The sequence below is a fragment of the Hylobates moloch genome, unplaced genomic scaffold (assembly GCF_009828535.3).
Source record: "Hylobates moloch isolate HMO894 unplaced genomic scaffold, HMol_V3 SCAFFOLD_12, whole genome shotgun sequence".
Taxonomy (NCBI): Eukaryota; Metazoa; Chordata; class Mammalia; order Primates; family Hylobatidae; genus Hylobates; species Hylobates moloch.
Genome location: NW_026652287.1, coordinates 52,851,697 through 52,869,065, shown reverse-complemented (window position 1 = coordinate 52,869,065; position 17,369 = coordinate 52,851,697). Strand labels below are relative to the sequence as shown.

The following is a 17,369-nucleotide window of genomic DNA, read 5'->3' as shown; positions in this document are numbered from 1 at the left end:
GGGATTACAGGTGGCTGCCACCATACTTGGCTAATTTTTGTATTTTTTAGTAGAGACAGGGTTTCACCATGTTGATCAGGCTGGTCTTGAACTCCTGACCTCAAGTGATCCACCCACCTCGGCCTCCCAAAGTGCTAGGATTACAGGCATGAGCCACCGCACCAAGCCCAGGTTGTTGTTCTTAAGCAAGTAAATGAGTTATTCCAGTGATGGCTACAGGTGATGTTGAAGTTAAAAATACTAGGTGAGTGTCATGTAAAACTGGATTGAAGTACACCTTCAATTATTCTTATGGTAATATTGATGCAATCAGTGACTTGAAGAAAACAGTGTAGTGCCACTGTTGTAAAAGGTGTAACAAATCTAGGTCTAGTGACAATTTGGAGAAAAGTTGGAGATTTTGCATAATTCTAAGTCTCCTCTTTTACCTGTAGTCAATAAGTATTTTCATATCCATGGGCCAAGATGTCCTGCTGGGAGATAGTGTTGTCATTTAGTTAAATGCTCCCCTTGTAAGGTGTAATCTTTGTATCATTGTCTTCCTTATCCTTTGTGACTATTAAGGTTGGTTGATTTAAGTAAGAGTAGGAAGGGCCGGGGGTGGTGGCTCATGCCTGTAATCCTAGCACTTTGGGAGGCCAAGGCAGGCGGATCATGAGGTCAGGAGTTCGAGACCAGCCTGACTAACATAGTGAAACCCCGTCTCTACTAAAAATACAAAAATTAGCCAGGCATGGTGGCGCGTGACTGTAATCCCAGCTACTTGAGAGACCGAGGCAGGAGGATCACTTGAACCCAGGAGGTGGAGGTTGCAGTGAGCCAAAATCGCACCACTGCACTCCAACCTGAGTGACAGAGCAAGACTCTGTCTCAAAAAAATAAATAAGTAAATAAAAATAAATAAAGTAAGTAAGAGTAGGAGGTTGTTCTTATGAACTCTTTCTCTTTTATTTAAATTAAAACATGCCGGGTTAAGAGCTTCTTGGGATGTGCTCATTTTGTCTAGGGTTTTCAATTCTCTTTTTAGTAGCCTGTTTAATTTCCATATACATCTTGCTGCTGTGGGATTATAGGGTAGGTGGAAGTTCCATTGTGTATCTCATTGATCTGATGTCACTTGTGTAGTCCTTGATGTAAAATGAGTTCCCTGATTATTTTTAATTTTAGGGGCTTCCAATTATTTTAGGAGCTCTTAGAAAATTGAGCTGCCCAATTTCCTGGCAGGGCATGGTGGCTCATGCCTGTAATCCCAGCACTTTGGGAGGCTGAGGCAGACAGATCACTTGAGGTGAGGAGCTTGAGACCAGCCTGGCCAACATGGCAAAACCCCGTCTCTACTAAAAATACAAACAAATTAGCTGGGCATGGTGGCGGGCACCTGTTATTTCAGTTACTCAGAAGGCTGAGGCAGGAGAATCACTTGAACCCGGGAAGCAGAGGTTGCAGTGACCCAAGATTGTGTCATTGCACTCCAGCCTGGGCAACAAGAGCGAGACTCCATCTCAAAAAATAAAAAAAAGATATGTTTTATGTTCCGGAATGTGGGCTATCTTGGTGAATGTTCCATGTGAACTTGAGAAGAATGTATATCCTGCTATTGCTGGTCTAAGTGTTTTGATTTTCAGTTCAGTCCAGTTGTTTGATGGTACTGTTCCGTTCAACAATGTCCTTCCTCATTTTCTGCCTGCTGGATCTGCTGTTGCTGATAGAGAGGTGTTGAAGTCTCCAGCTATACTTCATGGCTCCATGCAGTTCTCCCTGCAGTTCCATCAGTTTTGCCTCATTATTTTGCCACTCTGTTTTTATGCACATACACACTAAGGATTGCTTTGTCTTCTTGGTGAATTGATCACTTTGTTATTACATAATGCCCCTGTGTCACTGAGATTTCCAGGATGTGAAGTCAGCTTTGTCTGAAATGAACATAGCTATGTTACTTTTCTTTTTCTCAGTGTTAGCTTGGCATATCTTTCTTCATTCCTTTATTTTTAATGTATCTATACCTGTATATTTAAAGTGTGTTTCTTTTCAGCACCATATATTTGGTCCATTATTGACAGTATCTGTCCACCATTTGTTGTATTTAGACCATTGATGTTTAACGTGTTATTGATTTAGTTGTATTAATGTCTCCCTTTTTCTTTTTATGTTTTTCTATTTGTTGTTGTTCTTCCCTTCCCAGCTTCCATTCTTTTTTACCTTATCTGCTTTCATTAAGCATTTTACCTGATGCCATTTTTCTCCCCACTTAGCACATCAATTATAGTTTATTGTTGTTTTTTAAGTTTCAGTGATTGCCTTTGAGTTTGTAATACATGCTTACAAGTAACCCAAGACTCTTTTAAAGAACACTATACTACCTCACTGGTTGTGCAAGTATCTCATGAAAAAGTATTCCCAATTCCTCCTTTCCTGTCCTTTGTAACATTGCTGCCATACACATCATTTATTCATAAGCTGGACTTACCAAATATATTGTTCCTGTTAGTGTTTTGGACAAACTGATCTGTCAGATTGCAAAAAAGAGATTGTATTTTACTTGTATTTATTTTTTCTCTAATACCCTTCTTTATCATTTTTCTTTTTTGTAGGGAATTTTTTCTAACAGTTCTTTCAAGGCAGGTATGCTAGTGACAGATTATCTTTTCTTATCTCATAAAGCTTTTATTTCTCTTCCATTTTGAGGGATATTCTTGCTCTATACAGAATTCTGTGTGGTCGGGGGTTTTGTCTTATGATGTTTTAAACATTTCACTCCAGTCTCTTCTTGCTTTCACTTTCTGTAAAGAGTCTTGGGCTGGCCCCAGTGGCTCACGCCTGTAATCCTAGCCCTTTGGGAGGTCGAGGTGGGCAGGTCGGGTTATACTGACAGTTCTTCGAGATCACTCATCATCTCTTCAGACGTTTCCACTGTGTTGATGAACCTGTGAGGCTGTTCTTCATTTCTGTTGCAGTGTATTTTATGTCCTTCGTTACCTTTTGATTCTTTGTTAGAATTTCTATATCTCTGCTTAAATTGTCTATTTTTTCTTTCGTATTGTTCAACATTTCCATGAGAACCCTTAGTATATTAATCATATTTGGTTTAAATTTCTGATCTGACAATTCCAACATCTCTTCTATACCTAATCTGGTTCTGGTGCCTGACCTCTGTCTTCTAATTCTGTTCTTAAAACCTTTTCGTATTCACATAATTTTTGTTGAAAACTGGACAAGATGTACTGGGAAAAAGAAACTGAGGTAAATAGGCCTTGAGTGTGAGGTTTTAGGTTTATCCTACTGGGTTTTGTTTCTGTTTACTGTTTTCAGTAACTGTAGATGTCAGAGGTTAAAATTTCCTTTGGTGTCCTTGCTTTTCTCTCTTCTGTCATCTTTGGGGTTCTCTAGACACTTGTTAAATAAAGTCTGAAACATGCAGAAAGAAACAGTGCAATATTCTTTCATTGCAGTCACCTGTTTTTAAACAGAAACCCTAATGACAATAGTGGTAAGATGTAGGTGGAAGGGAAACATGTTATAGTCCTATGATTTGATCTCAGTCTTTTAGTGAGCCTGTGCCGAGCTGCGATGTTTTGTGATTTGATAAGAAAGATACTTAGTCTTTGTATGTGATTCCTAGCACACAGCTCCTAAATCCCTTGAATTTCACAAGTGAGAAGGGTGAAAGGATCCTCCTTGTTTGCAAAGTAGCACTCTTAGGAGATCCTAGATGACTTTAGGATTAGGATTGGTGACCAGAAAGACCCACCCTTGAACTTTCAGCCCTAGCCCCCAGCCTCACAAGAGAAAAGAGGAGCTGGAGATTGAATTAATCATTAGCGTGTAATGATTTAATCAATCATATCTGTGTGTTGGGACCTTCATAAATATTGGGGTTCTGAGAACTTCCATGTTGGTGAACATATTGAGGTGCTGTGAGGATGGCACACCCAGGGAATGCATGGAATCATCCCACCTCCTCCCCATACTGACCAGTGGGCCTCTTCCACTTGGCTGTTCCTGAGTTGTATGTTTTGTAATTAAACCAGTGATGCTAAGTAAATCACTCTCCTGACTTCTGAGGGAGGCCCTAGTGAATTATTGAACTATAAAGGGTGGTGTGGGAACTCCAGATTTGTAGTTGGCATGTAGAAGCATGGGTGGCCTGGGCACCCCACCGTGTGGCTTGCATCTGACATGGGGGCAGTCTTGTGGGACTGAATCCTTAACCTGTGGAGTCTGACTAATTCTGGGTACTTAGAATTGAATTAAATTTTAGGGCACAGTCGATGTCAGAGATTTGGAGAATGGTATTGGAAAAGACACCTTGTATTGGTGTTGGGAAGATGAAAAACGGTTCACCTTCACACATGCTTCTGTGTCCCTGCCCCTAGGTCACATAGGCTTTGGTAAAATCATAGTAGGTTGGGCTTTTGTTGAAATGGATTTTTTTGAGAACAGGTCTTCTTAAGAAGAACATTATGTTCTGGGAATATTACAAAATTGTTACTTTTCCTATTTGTCTCTCAAATTTTAGAGAGAAAACTTTGCCTTATGACCCTCAATTCTTTAATGGATCTAAGAAGAGTAATTGATTTGATGTTTGTTTATTTTTTACTTGCACGGCTGGGATTGACAATTTCTACGTTCCTTACTTGTAAGACCAGAAATTGGAAGTCTCTGACTTCATTTTTTTGTGATGTTTGATGGATGATAGCTTTAAAATCTCTTTATTGCCAGGCATGGGGACTCACACCTATAATCCCAGCGCTTTGGGAGGTGGAGGCAGGCAGATCACTTGAGCCCAGGAGTTCAAGCCCAGTCTGGCCAACATGGCAAAACCCTGTCTCTACTAAAAACACAAAAATCAGACAGGTGTGGTGGTGCACATCTGTAATCCCAGCTATTAAGGAGGCTGAGGCACAAGAATCGCTTGAACCTGGGAGGCGAAGGTTGCAGTGAGACGAGATCACGCTACAGCACTCCAACCTGGGCAACAGCAAAACTTGGTCTCAAAACAAATGAAATAAAATAAATAAAATCTCATTCCTCCTTTTCTACTATGTACCCTACATCCAGATGTGGTAGGAAGAAAGCCTGGGTCACCATTTGGTGCTGGTGAGACATTCAATCCACATTAGCCCCTGCTTGTATGCTTGAACTCCCACAATAGCCCACTCCCTAACCTCAGTGAAAACCCCCAGCCAGCCTACGCAACTCTTCCCAAAGTCCCAAGTAAATGCATAATAAACCCTCTCCTGGTATACAGATTTTGTAGAGGTCTAAGTTGCCATACATTCGTCCTCAGGCCTGAGCTCTAACTTCCCAGTAACCTCCTAGATCCATGAAATGTGAGAGAGAGAAAAAGGAAGAACTGAGCCTGTGATAAATATTACACAAACAAGTTGAAATTAATACTTCTGCACAGGAATATTTTCATTCAGCCAGCTGGATTTGAGTACTGATAGTGGAACAGGAATTAAAAGAAATTTTAAAAATGTATAAGCAAAAACTCAGTTGTATGTAAGAAAAACCAGTTCCCCCTGAGGAAGAGAAAGATCTGAAGTCCCTTAAAAATTGACTGCCTGTTTTTCTGTGGCTAGTGAGCCTCATATCTCCCTTTCCCAGGCATTGTGAAGACTGTTTCTCTAGCTGTGCAGCTGCAAGGTCACTAAACAGATAATCTCTAGTCGTAAAACATGTTGTTGTTCCTTGAAAAGTAAGAAATAATGTAATACATGTTTTAATTGAATAACTGTCTTTGTTTCTCGCTTCTGTAATACACTTCCCCCTGCACAAATCTCCTCCCGCCCCACAAAATGCTTAAAAGATAGCTTGACTCTTTGTTCGGGGCTCAGTTCTTTGGATGTTAATCCAACTGGGTCGGTGCACCTAAATAATTAAATAATTCCTCCTCAACCCCTCAATCTCTCTGATTCCTTAATTACCCCACTGCAGTAGTGGCCTGGAGTCCTTCAGGACATGGCCAGCAGCTCCTTGTGACAATTTAGCTTTCCACAGGCCTCCTGGCCTCTCGTTTGTTGATGGGAATAAAAGAAAAGCCTACAGTTCTTGAAGGTGTATTTATTTATTAAAACCTTATCCAGATTGATTTCATGTGTAATGAAATGCTGAGTGATATGGTGTATAATAAGTAGGAAATGAGTTTTTCTTACAAGGGATTAGTGGTCTTAAAATTTGTTTCATTTGTATAGCATTTCTCTTTTCCAGTGTGAGCTTGAGTCCACCTTTAGAGAACAATAAGGTTTCATATGATCACAGTAAAAATTTAGCAGTAATTGACCAGGCAGTGGCTCATGCCTGTAATCCTAGCACTTTGGGAGGCCAAGGCGGGCAAATTGCCTGAGCTCAGGAGTTCCAGACCAGCCTGGCCAACATGGTGAAACCCCGTCTCTATTAAAAATACAAAAAATTAGCTGGGTATGGTACACACCTGTAGTCCCAGCTACTTGGGAGGCTGAGGCACGAGAATCATTTGAGCTCCAGAGGCGGAGGTTGCAGTGAGCCAAGATCGCACCACTGAACTCCAGCTTGGGCAATAAAGCAAGACTCTGTCTCAAAAAAAAAAAAAAAAAAGAAAGAAAAAAGAAAAAAATAGAAGTAATTTCTGTGTGTTCATGACAGCATGAATTTTAGGAAGTCAGTGTGGACAGTCGTAGTTCTGACAGCCAAGTCATACACCAAATGTTTGGAGAACACAGAATTGTATGGGAACTTCTTACAAATCAAGTATAGATCTCCAGTACTGCCAGTCTTACCCACCCTCCTGCAAACATATGTGGAATGTTTCAGGACTCAGTCTCCTTTGAGGATGTGGCTGTGAACTTCACCCTGGAGGAGTGGGCTTTGCTGGATTCTTCACAGAAAAAGCTCTATGAAGATGTGATGCAGGAGACCTTCAAAAACCTGGTCTGCCTAGGTAAGGATATCAACATTTCTTTCCTCAGTTAAATATAGAACACAGAACAAGTGTTTCTTGCTCAACAGCTGTGTTCCAAGATTTGAAATGTGGAAAGGGAATCTTTTGGTGATTGAATCAGACAGAGTCACAGCTAATCATGAAACTAGACTGTAACAATTTTCTATAATTTCTAATAATTTATAATGGTCTTTCTGGGTATGCATTTTAGGAAAAAAGTGGGAAGACCAGGACATTGAAGATGACCACAGAAACCAGGGGAGAAATCGAAGGTGAGTTGCATCAACAGAAAAATAGTGGCCCATGGGGGAATTTCAAAAGAAAGCAAGCAAAACAATTAAGCACAGCTTCAAATTTACTTATTCCTAGAAAACTTTCACTGAAAATGTTTTCTTAAAAACATCATAGATGTTCAGGATGTGAAAAATAAATCACTTTGAAATAGCATTTAGAAACCCCTTCTATAAATATTATTATTTTGGCCAGGCACAATAGTTCATGTAGGTAATCCCAGGAGTTTGGGAGGCTGAGGTAGGAGGATCACTCGAGGCCAGGAATTCAAGACCAGCCTGGGTAACATAGCAAGACCTCATCTGGGGGAAAAAAAAAAGGCCTGGCACAGTGGCTCATGCCTGTAATCCTAGCACTTTGGGAGGCCAAGGTGGGCGGATCACCTGAGATCAGGAGTTCAAGACCAGCCTGGCCAACATGGCAAAACCCCATCTCTACTAAAAATACAAAAATTAGCCAGCCGTGGTGGCATGCTCCTATAATCCCAGCTACCCAGGAGGCTGAGGCAGGAAAATTGCTGGAACCCAGAAGGCAGAAGCTGCAGTGAACCTAGATCGTGCCACTGCACTCCAGCCTGGGCGACACAGCAAGACTCCATCTCAAAAAAAAAAAAAATTAGCTGGGCATGGTGGCACTCTCTAGTCCCAGCTGCTCAGGAGGCTGAGATGGGAGGATTGGTTGAGCCCAGGAATTCAAGGCTTCAGTGAGCTGTGATCGTGCCACTGCACTCCAGCCTGGGTGAGAGAATGAGACTCCATCTCTTATTTAAACAACAACAAAAAAAATTGACTGTTTTGATCATAACTATGGTTGAGTCTTCTTCCAGAGCATTGAATATATTAACTTTCAAACAATTCAGACAGGGCAGATATCCTACACTTTTTCTGAAAATGGTTAAAATGTAATTCTCATACCTACTAATAAATACAAAATAATTAAAAAGCCACTAATAATGTGCTGCTCATTTTTTACAGATGTCATATGGTTGAGAGACTCTGTGAAAGTAGAAAAGGTAGCAAATGTGGAGAAACCACTAGCCAGATGCCCAATGTTAATATCAACAAGGAAACTTTTACTGGAGCAAAACCACATGAATGCAGCTTTTGTGGAAGAGACTTCATGCATCATTCGTCCCTTAATAGGCACATGAGATCTCACACTGAACAGAAACCAAATGAGTATCAGGAATATGAAAAGCAACCATGTAGACGTAAAGCAGTTGGGAAAACCTTCAGTTATCGCCACTGCTTTCGCAAACGTGAAAGAACTCACACTAGAGTGAAGCCCTATGAATGTAAACAGTGTGGGAAAGCCTTTATATATTACCAGCCATTTCAAAGACATGAAAGGACTCATGCTGGAGAGAAACCCTATGAATGTAAGCAATGTGGAAAAACCTTCATATATTACCAGTCTTTTCAAAAACATGCTCATACTGGAAAGAAACCCTATGAATGTAAACAGTGTGGGAAAGCCTTTATATGTTACCAATCTTTTCAAAGACACAAAAGGACTCACACTGGAGAGAAACCCTATGAATGTAAGCAGTGTGGTAAGGCTTTCAGTTGTCCCACATACTTTCGAACTCATGAAAGAACTCACACTGGAGAAAAACCCTACAAATGTAAAGAATGTGGTAAAGCCTTCAGTTTTCTCAGTTCTTTTCGAAGGCATAAAAGGACTCATAGTGGAGAGAAACCCTATGAATGTAAAGAATGTGGAAAAGCCTTCTTTTATTCTGCAAGCTTTCGAGCACATGTAGTAACACACACTGGGGCTCGACCTTATAAATGTAAAGAATGTGGGAAAGCCTTCAACTCTTGTAATTCCTGTCGAGTGCATGAAAGAACTCATATTGGAGAAAAACCATATGAATGTAAACAATGTGGTAAATCATTCAGTTGGTCCATTTCTCTTCGATTGCATGAAAGAACTCATACTGGAGAGAAACCTTATGAATGTAAACAGTGTCATAAAACCTTCAGTTTTTCAAGTTCCCTTCGAGAACACGAAACAACCCACACTGGAGAGAAACCCTATGAATGTAAACAATGTGGTAAAACCTTCAGTTTTTCAAGTTCCCTTCAAAGACATGAAAGGACTCACAATGCAGAGAAACCCTATGAATGTAAACAGTGTGGGAAAGCCTTCAGGTGTTCAAGTTATTTTCGAATTCATGAAAGGTCACACACTGGAGAGAAACCCTATGAATGTAAACAGTGTGGAAAAGTTTTCATTCGTTCCAGTTCCTTTCGACTGCATGAAAGAACACACACTGGAGAGAAACCCTATGAATGTAAACTATGCGGTAAAACCTTCAGTTTTTCAAGTTCCCTTCGAGAACATGAAAAAATTCACACTGGAAATAAACCTTTTGAATGTAAGCAGTGTGGTAAGGCCTTCCTTCGTTCCAGTCAAATTCGATTGCATGAAAGGACTCACACTGGAGAGAAACCATATCAATGTAAACAATGTGGAAAAGCCTTTATTTCTTCCAGTAAATTTCGAATGCATGAGAGAACTCACACGGGAGAGAAACCCTATCTATGTAAACAATGTGGGAAAGCCTTCAGATTTTCAAGTTCTGTTCGAATTCATGAAAGGTCTCACACTGGAGAGAAACCTTATGAATGCAAACAATGTGGAAAAGCCTTCATTTCTTCCAGTCACTTTCGACTGCATGAAAGGACTCATATGGGAGAGAAAGTCTAAGAATATAAGCAACATTCTGAAGCCTTTGGTTGTTCCAGCTCCTGAATACACGAAAGAGTTCATACTGGACAGAAGCTGTGTGAATACAAACATTGTTCTAAAGCCCTTGATTGTTCCAGTTTCTTTTGAACATGAAAGAATTCCCACTGGTGAGAAACCATATGAATGTAAACATTGTGATTAAGCCTTCAGTTGACCTAATTCATTTCAAAGACAGGACTCCTGCTGCAGTGAAATCTGTTTTTTTTGTTGTTTTTTTAAAAAGGCCAAGCTTGTTGGCTCATGCCTATAGTCCCAGCACTTTGGGAGGCCAAGGCGTAAGGTGGGCAGATCATTTGAGGTCAGAAATTCGAGACCAGCTTGGTCAACATGGTGAAACCCTATCTCTACTAAAAATTACAAAAAAATTAGCCAGGCATGGTAGCGCTTGCCTCTAATCCCAGCTACCTGGGAGGCTAAGGCAGGAGAATCGCTTGAACCTGGAGGCAGAGGTTGCAGTGAGCTGAGATCACACCACTGCATTCCAGCCTGTGTGACAGAATGAGACACTGTCTCAAGAAAAAAAAGTGGGAAAATCTTCAACTGTCCTCTAGAGTGTGAATATATGAAAGGACTCAAGAGTGGGGTGAAAGTCTACAAACGTAAGAAATTTGGGAAAGCCTTCACACAGTCTTTTGAGCACACATGAGAATGTATACTGGAGAGAAACCCTATAAATATTAAGAATGTGGGAAATTATTCATCCTAGTTCTTTTGTTGTTGTTGATGATACAAAAATATTTTCATTTAATAAAGATTGTCAGGTTATATTTAATGAGAAAGAAGGTATCACGTAAACAGCCCAGTAATAAAATTCTATGATCTTATAAATTATAACATTTTTCTTTAAAATTGGAACATATTCTCATTATGCTTTCCAAAGGACATATTGATTTAGATGTGACTCATTCTTCAGTGGATTCTACAGAAGAAACCATATGAGAGCTAATTTCCAATTCAGCAACAGCATTTTTTACTTCTGTAGTTATTTTTTTCTGTCCAATCTGGCTGAATCTTGGTTGAGTAGTTCATGCTGCTATTTGAGGTCTCTGGGTATGAGGTAGGGATCCTTAAGTTTTCTCTCATAATATGTCTCTCTTGAGACCCACACTATTAAGATTTTCAGCACAAGGTAACTCTTGGACTGGCCTACAGTAAAAATGGAGAGTAAACATTTGACGCACTTTGTCTGTAGAAGCTTGGTGCAGGCTGCTGCTAGTATCTCATTCGTTCCGTAGATGGACTTCTAATTTTTCTCTTTCTTGTCTTGCTCTTTCTTCATTCTCTCATTTAAACTTCTCTACATATTCTATATCACGTTCATTTCCATATGACTTTTCAGATTTACTACTTCTGTTACAGACTTGCCAATGCACCACAGTGTAGCAGTTTTTTGTTTTCTGAGGTAGTATGTGGAGTTATTTGTCTTACTTCCAAGAAGATTAAGGAAGGCAGACACAAGGGTGAGATTGGAGCAAAAGTTTAATAAGCAAAAAAAGAAAGCTCTCTGCAGCAGAGAGTGGAGCCCAAATGGGTTGCCCACTATGAGGCTGGGTCTGGGATTTTTATAGACTGGAAAGGGGAAGAAATGTGCTGACTAGTCTGAAGGCTGTCTTGGCAAAGCATGATTCAGCCTGGCCCAGGACCTTGGCCTGGGACCAATCAGAGGCTGAAGTGATGATTCATAGAGGCTAAAGAATGTTTAAAAAAAGGAAGTGCCCACCAGAACCTACCGGAGCCCACCAGATATATGCCAATAAAAGGACTAGAGGCTATTTCCTGGAAGCCCACTAGTTATACAAAGGACGAAGGCATTTCTATGTTGGGCCTTGTTCCTTTACTTAAGTGGACTAAAGGTTTGTGCAAGTTTCCTTATCTGAGTGGGCTAAAAGTTCTGTCTGTGCAGCTGCGGGCATATCTCTAGGCATGACTCCCTGTGCTAATTATTATTATTTTTTAATCCAATCAGAGAACTTGTTAAATGTGGGAATAAGGCACTAACCAGTGGGTCGGGGGCTCTCCAAAAACCCTTCCCTTGCTGTTTACCTAAGACAAGCCAGCTAACTCCTCTCACTTCTTGTTCCAATACCTTTTTATTCTCAAATTCTTTACATTTCTGTTGTATCATTTTCATAGATAATAATTCCTGTTGAAGAACTTGATTGTTTTCAGCCAGATATAGACATTTTGAAGACGCACCTTCCAGTTCTGCTGTAAGATTATCAATCTTATGTTTTATCTTTTTAATCTGAATATCCATTTCAAGTTGACTGGTTTTTAAATATCCATGGAAACGAAACTCTTCAGTTTCATATTCATTTAACTTCTTTTCTGTCATTTCTAAGAGTTTCTTGTGTATCCTAGTTCATTTTGAGACCATGAAACCATGCACACATTTAAGAGCAGCTTCTTAAATGTAAGCAATATGGAAATGTCTTCAATTACTTATGCAACCCTTTCCACCACCTTAGGACGAATTGAAGGACTGAGGAGAAAGGACTTGGGTCCCAACAGGCCTTTCTTGGAACCCCGTCTGAAGTTAAGAAACACTCCCAGCCCTTAGCTCACATACGTGACTGCACAGAATTGAGAGGGCTCCCACAATCTGCCTTTAACTTTTCCTCAGTGTCCTTAGGTCAGATCTTTGGGGATGCTGTGGTTCCAAAAACAAAGGTGCATCCCATAGTTCTCCAGTGGGATCTGCCTGTGGACACCCTAATTCATGGCTGTCAGCATCATGTTATTCCAAGGCCGTCTGAAGGTCATGTCAAGCTCCGTTTCCCATCCAAACCCACACTGTAGATTCTTGCTGGTAAATGTGTTTAAAAGTTCACACTAAGGCCGGGCACGGTGGCTCATACCTGTAATCCCAGCACTTTGGGAGGTCGAAGCGGGCAGCTTACAAGGTCAGGAGATTGAGACCATCCTGGCTAACGCAGGGAAACCCCGTCTGTACTAAAAATACAAAAAATTATCCAGGCATGGTGGCACGTGCCTGTTAGCTACTCGGGAGGCTGAGGCAGAAGAATCGCTTGAACCCAGGAGATGGAGGTTGCAGTGAGCCGAGACCACACCACTGCACTCCAGCCTGGGTGACAAGAGAGACTCTGTCTCAAAAAAAAAAAAAAAAAAGAATAAATAAAAGTTCACACTGGAACATTTCTCTGTGACAATCCAGGTAGCTCTAAAGTGAGGGCTGAAGAAGCTGTGGCAGAATGTGTGTCATGCCCCTTGACCATACAGGATCCACTGTCCCATAACCACCAGCTCTGCACCAACCACCACAGAAGTCTCAAAACCAACAGTGGCGTCATAGAGACATGCCCTACCGTGTCCCAGCTACAGAACACAGTCAGACAAGATCAGGCACGTTCAGGGTAGTATGGCCATATACTGCAGGACACAATCAACTTCTTACCTTCCCTAATTTGCCCACCCCAGATTTTCTGGCACATTCCACCTGGCTTAGGCACTGACAATGACAAGGTCTTCTCTCCTCAGTGCGTTGTCACGTGTGCTGCTGCAGGGCTGGTTTCATAGCCTTGCCTCCAAGGCCAGCACTTACTGCTTCGTGGAACAGAACCCACCCTGCAGAACTCCAGCCTTGTGGTATACCGGAAGCCGCCATATCAGAGAGGCGCCACCGGCCATGGAGCCGACTCGCTTCATGTCACTCCCAGAATGCAAGGTGTACTGAACTCCCAAGAAACTGTGTCCTGACAGCACCGAAGAGTTCCTCCTTTGCTGAGCTGTGCAGCCATGGTAGGTGTCAGGCCCTTCCTTTGGTGGAGGCAGTGCCCACTGTTACCTGGATAGCAAGTCAGAGTGTCCTGCCAGGGTTGTGGCAGGAATGAGGGAAGCCAGCTCACCATCCAACCTCACAGTAACTTCCTGTCTCTCCCTGGATACCAGAAGTGATATTTCTGTCACTTCAAGATGTTTAGTCTGAGTTTTGTAGGCCTCCATCCTACCCCAACAGCAGATGTGGGTCAGGGGCAGCCTTGCAAGGCTTGAGCATGGTGGGGTCCCGTGAGGCCATCTGGAGCAAGGTCTGCTGGCAGATGTGCCCTTAGTGAAGGTGAGGGCTACCAGGAAGAGCTCAGAGGAGGGCATGAAGCTGAGCCATGAGATCCATGTCTTTGCTGCCACCACTGTGCTCTCAGTGGAAAAGCAAACTGACACACGGTCAAGTCATGAGGGATGTTTCTGGAATCACCTACAATTTATAACAGTTGAAGGGCTGGAGCAGCAGCATCAATCCATTTCCAGCCCTTACTTTTGCATCCTTGAACTCACATTTTCTACTTTTACAGAAAAGCACTTTTTAGAGTCTATATGCTCAAGTAGTGTAAAATGTCTTCCCCATCAGGATGGGCTTTTTGTGAGAGGCTTTTTGTGAGAGGCTTGGGGGCTGGAAGCACCTCTCTGCTACATGGGATGTGGGTGACAACAATTCAGTCTTTGAAGATTAAGTGTATGTGAGCTTATGGCGAGGTTTGTGTACAACCTGTTTGTGTGTCTATTTGAGTCCTACAATTCAATAAGTGTTTTTGTGTCTTGTTTTGTTTTTTGAGACAGAGTTTCGCTCTTGTTGCCCAGGCTGGAATGCAATGGCACAGTCTTGGCTCACTGCAACCTCTACCTCCCAGGTTCAAGCAATTCTCCTGCCTCAGCCTCTGGAGTAGCTGGGATTACAGGCATGCACCACCACGCCCAGCTAATTTTTATATTTTTGGTAGAGATGGGGTTTCACCATGTTGGCCAGGCTGGTCTCAAACTCCTGACCTCAGGTGATCCGCCCACCTCCACCTCCCAAAGTGCTGGGATTACAGGCACGAGCCACCGCACCTGGCCGATTCAATAAGTATTAATCTCCATGATGTAACAGGCTCTCTAGTTGGTGTAATGAACAAATCTACACTAATATCCCTGTCTCCTCCAACCTGACATTCTAGAAGAGAAGAAACAAGAGAATAAGCAAAAATATACAGTAGATCATAGTGGTTATTCCTCAGGAAGGAGAGCAACCTGGAGTAGAGGGGGCAGGCCTGGGGTCTGTGTGTCTCTGCAAGCATCTGTTGGTATCTCTGGGCCATTTTTATCTGTGAGTTTCTGTGTCTGTCTCTGGCTGTGTCCACCTGTGTGTACAGTGAAAATGGTTATGATCTCTTGTATGTTGGTCTGGGAGGCTGTGGGGCTGCGTGTATATATTTTTTAATCTGGAATTGCTTCCATTTCATTTTCTTGCCTGATTTCCCAGACAGCATCTCCCTTAACACATTGAGTAAAACTAGTTAGGGCCGGGCTCAGTAGCTCATACCTGTAATCTCAGCACTTTGGGCGGCCAAGCGGGCAGACCACTTGAGTCCAGGATTTCGAGACCAGCCTGACCAACATGGTGAAACCCCGTCTCTGCTAAAAATACAAAAATTAGCTGGGTGTGGTGGCATCTGCCCGTAGTCCCAGCTACTCAGGAGGCTGAGACGGGAGAATCACTTGAACCTCTGGGAGGTGGAGGCTGCAGTGAGCTGAGATGGTGCCACTGCACTCCATCCTGGACAACAGAGTGAGAACTCTGTCTCAAAAAAAAAAAAACAAAACAAAACCTGTTAGAGCATACATCCTTTTTTTCCTGATCCAGTTTTTCACTGTCAAAATGATGTGGGTTTTTCATATATGGCATCAATTGAGATAATTGTCATTTTCCATCATTTTGCTAATGTGGTATATGACAATGATCAGTTTTCATATTTTGAACCATTTTTATGTTCCAAGAATAAATCTCACTTGGCTATGTTATATAATGCTTTTAATGTTGCCTCCTATGGTTTGCTGGTGTTTATTTGAGGATTCCTGCATCACCATTCACAGTAGGAATTAATGCAGTCTTCCTTGCTGTCAAGCCATTTCACACCTGCTTGTGAGCCCTGCCCTGAGACCTCAATTATGTAATAAGCCTTTTTATACTCACTCACTATGTGTCTGCCACATAGCCATGCATGTCAACATCAGAACCACACGTTTTCAGGCGACACTGGCAGTTGGCACCATGAACAAGATGTCTGGATGCTGGTCACCACGCCACGGGTCTGTTCTCTCGTCCGGGTTGCTAACCTGCTCTGCTACCCGGCAGCCAGTGTGTACTTTGAGCTGCTGCTTGCTGCCCTGTGTTGCGTTGCTGAGGCCTAGCCAGCCTTGGTTCCGGATTCAGCTGAGCTAAGTCAGCAGTTTGCATAATTCCTTTACATTGAGGAGCAGAAGTATGGGATTGCAGCCTCTCTTTTTTTTTTTTTTTTTGAGACGGAGTTTTGCTCTTGTTGCGCAAGGCTGGAGTGCAATAGCACGATCTCTGCTCACTGCAACCTCTGCCTCCCAGGTTCAAACGATTCTCTTGCCTCAGCCTCTTGAGTAGCTGGAATTAAGGCATGTGCCACCATGCCTGGCTGATTTTTTGTATTTTTAGTAGAGATGGGGTTTCTCCATGTTGGTCAGGCTGATCTCGAACTCCCAACCTCACGTGATCCGCCCTCCTCGGCCTCCCGAAGTGCTGGTCTTACAGGCGTGAGCCACCGCACCCAGCTAATTGCAGCCCCTCTTACACAGTCCTGGGTCATATGTTTTGGCTGGGACCTAGCTGTGGTTTTTTTGTTTTTGTTTGTTTTTGTTTTTTTAGACAGAGTCTCGCTGTGTCACCCAGGCTGGAGTGCAGTGGCGTGATCTTGGCTCACTGCAACCTCTGCCTCCCAGGTTCAAGCGATTCTCCTGCCTCAGACTCCCAAATAGCAGGGATTACAGGAGGGTGCCACCACACCCGGCTAATTTTTGTATTTTTAGTAGAGATGGGGTTTCATCATGTTGGCCGTGCTGGTCTCGAACTTCTGACCTCAGGTGATCCATCCGCCTCGGCCTCCCAGAACTCTGAGATTATAGGTATGAGCCACTGCACCTGGCCTAGCTGTGGCTGTGTATTTTAGAATGAAGCTGTGACTAATGCTGGGTATTGGCCTTCATCTAGGGTGCAGGCTGGTGGGGAGATTTTTTTTTTTTTTCTGTGCAAGTTGTGGGCCCATCAGGTAGTTATTCCTGAAAAAGCAGTCATCTGAAAAACAGAAAGAATAAAAAGAGTGGGGACTGGGAAGCTGCTATTAGATTGTATCTTGAGGTCCACACTCTCCAGGACCCTTAAATACCTCTGCTGCTGCTGCTGCTCATGCCTCTAATGCAACAAAGACCCAGATCCCCTAAGGTTGTCAGAAATAACCCTCATGGCATCCTTGTAGCTCAGCAAAGATGTTAGTTCAGACCTAAATAAAGCCCTGTGTCCTTAAACCACACAAAGCATCTCTCACCATGCAGGAGGCCCCTAAATGATAGTAGTTATTTGAAGATCTCTGGAGGAAAAAAAATA

At 42.4% G+C, this 17,369-nt stretch overlaps 1 protein-coding gene across 4 annotated transcripts in view; it reads left to right on the top strand.

Moving 5' to 3' along the window:
* ZNF14 (zinc finger protein 14) overlaps nucleotides 1-16,199 on the top strand; it is a 133,387-nt gene extending 117,188 nt beyond the window's left edge. For 2 of the 4 annotated variants that reach the window (XM_058424606.1, XM_058424605.1), the window contains exons 2-6: nucleotides 6,793-6,919; nucleotides 7,131-7,191; nucleotides 8,185-10,071; nucleotides 12,098-12,174; nucleotides 13,140-16,199. In XM_058424606.1, coding sequence (XP_058280589.1) covers nucleotides 6,793-6,919; nucleotides 7,131-7,191; nucleotides 8,185-9,922 — 1,926 coding nt within the window. In that variant the 3' untranslated portion in view covers nucleotides 9,923-10,071; nucleotides 12,098-12,174; nucleotides 13,140-16,199. Of the gene's footprint in view, nucleotides 1-6,792; nucleotides 6,920-7,130; nucleotides 7,192-8,184; nucleotides 10,985-12,097; nucleotides 12,509-13,139 lie in introns of those variants that run through there. The other 2 variants (XM_058424607.1, XM_032170262.2) reach the window with 2 other exon arrangements.
* The last annotated feature ends 1,170 nt before the right edge of the window (nucleotides 16,200-17,369 follow it).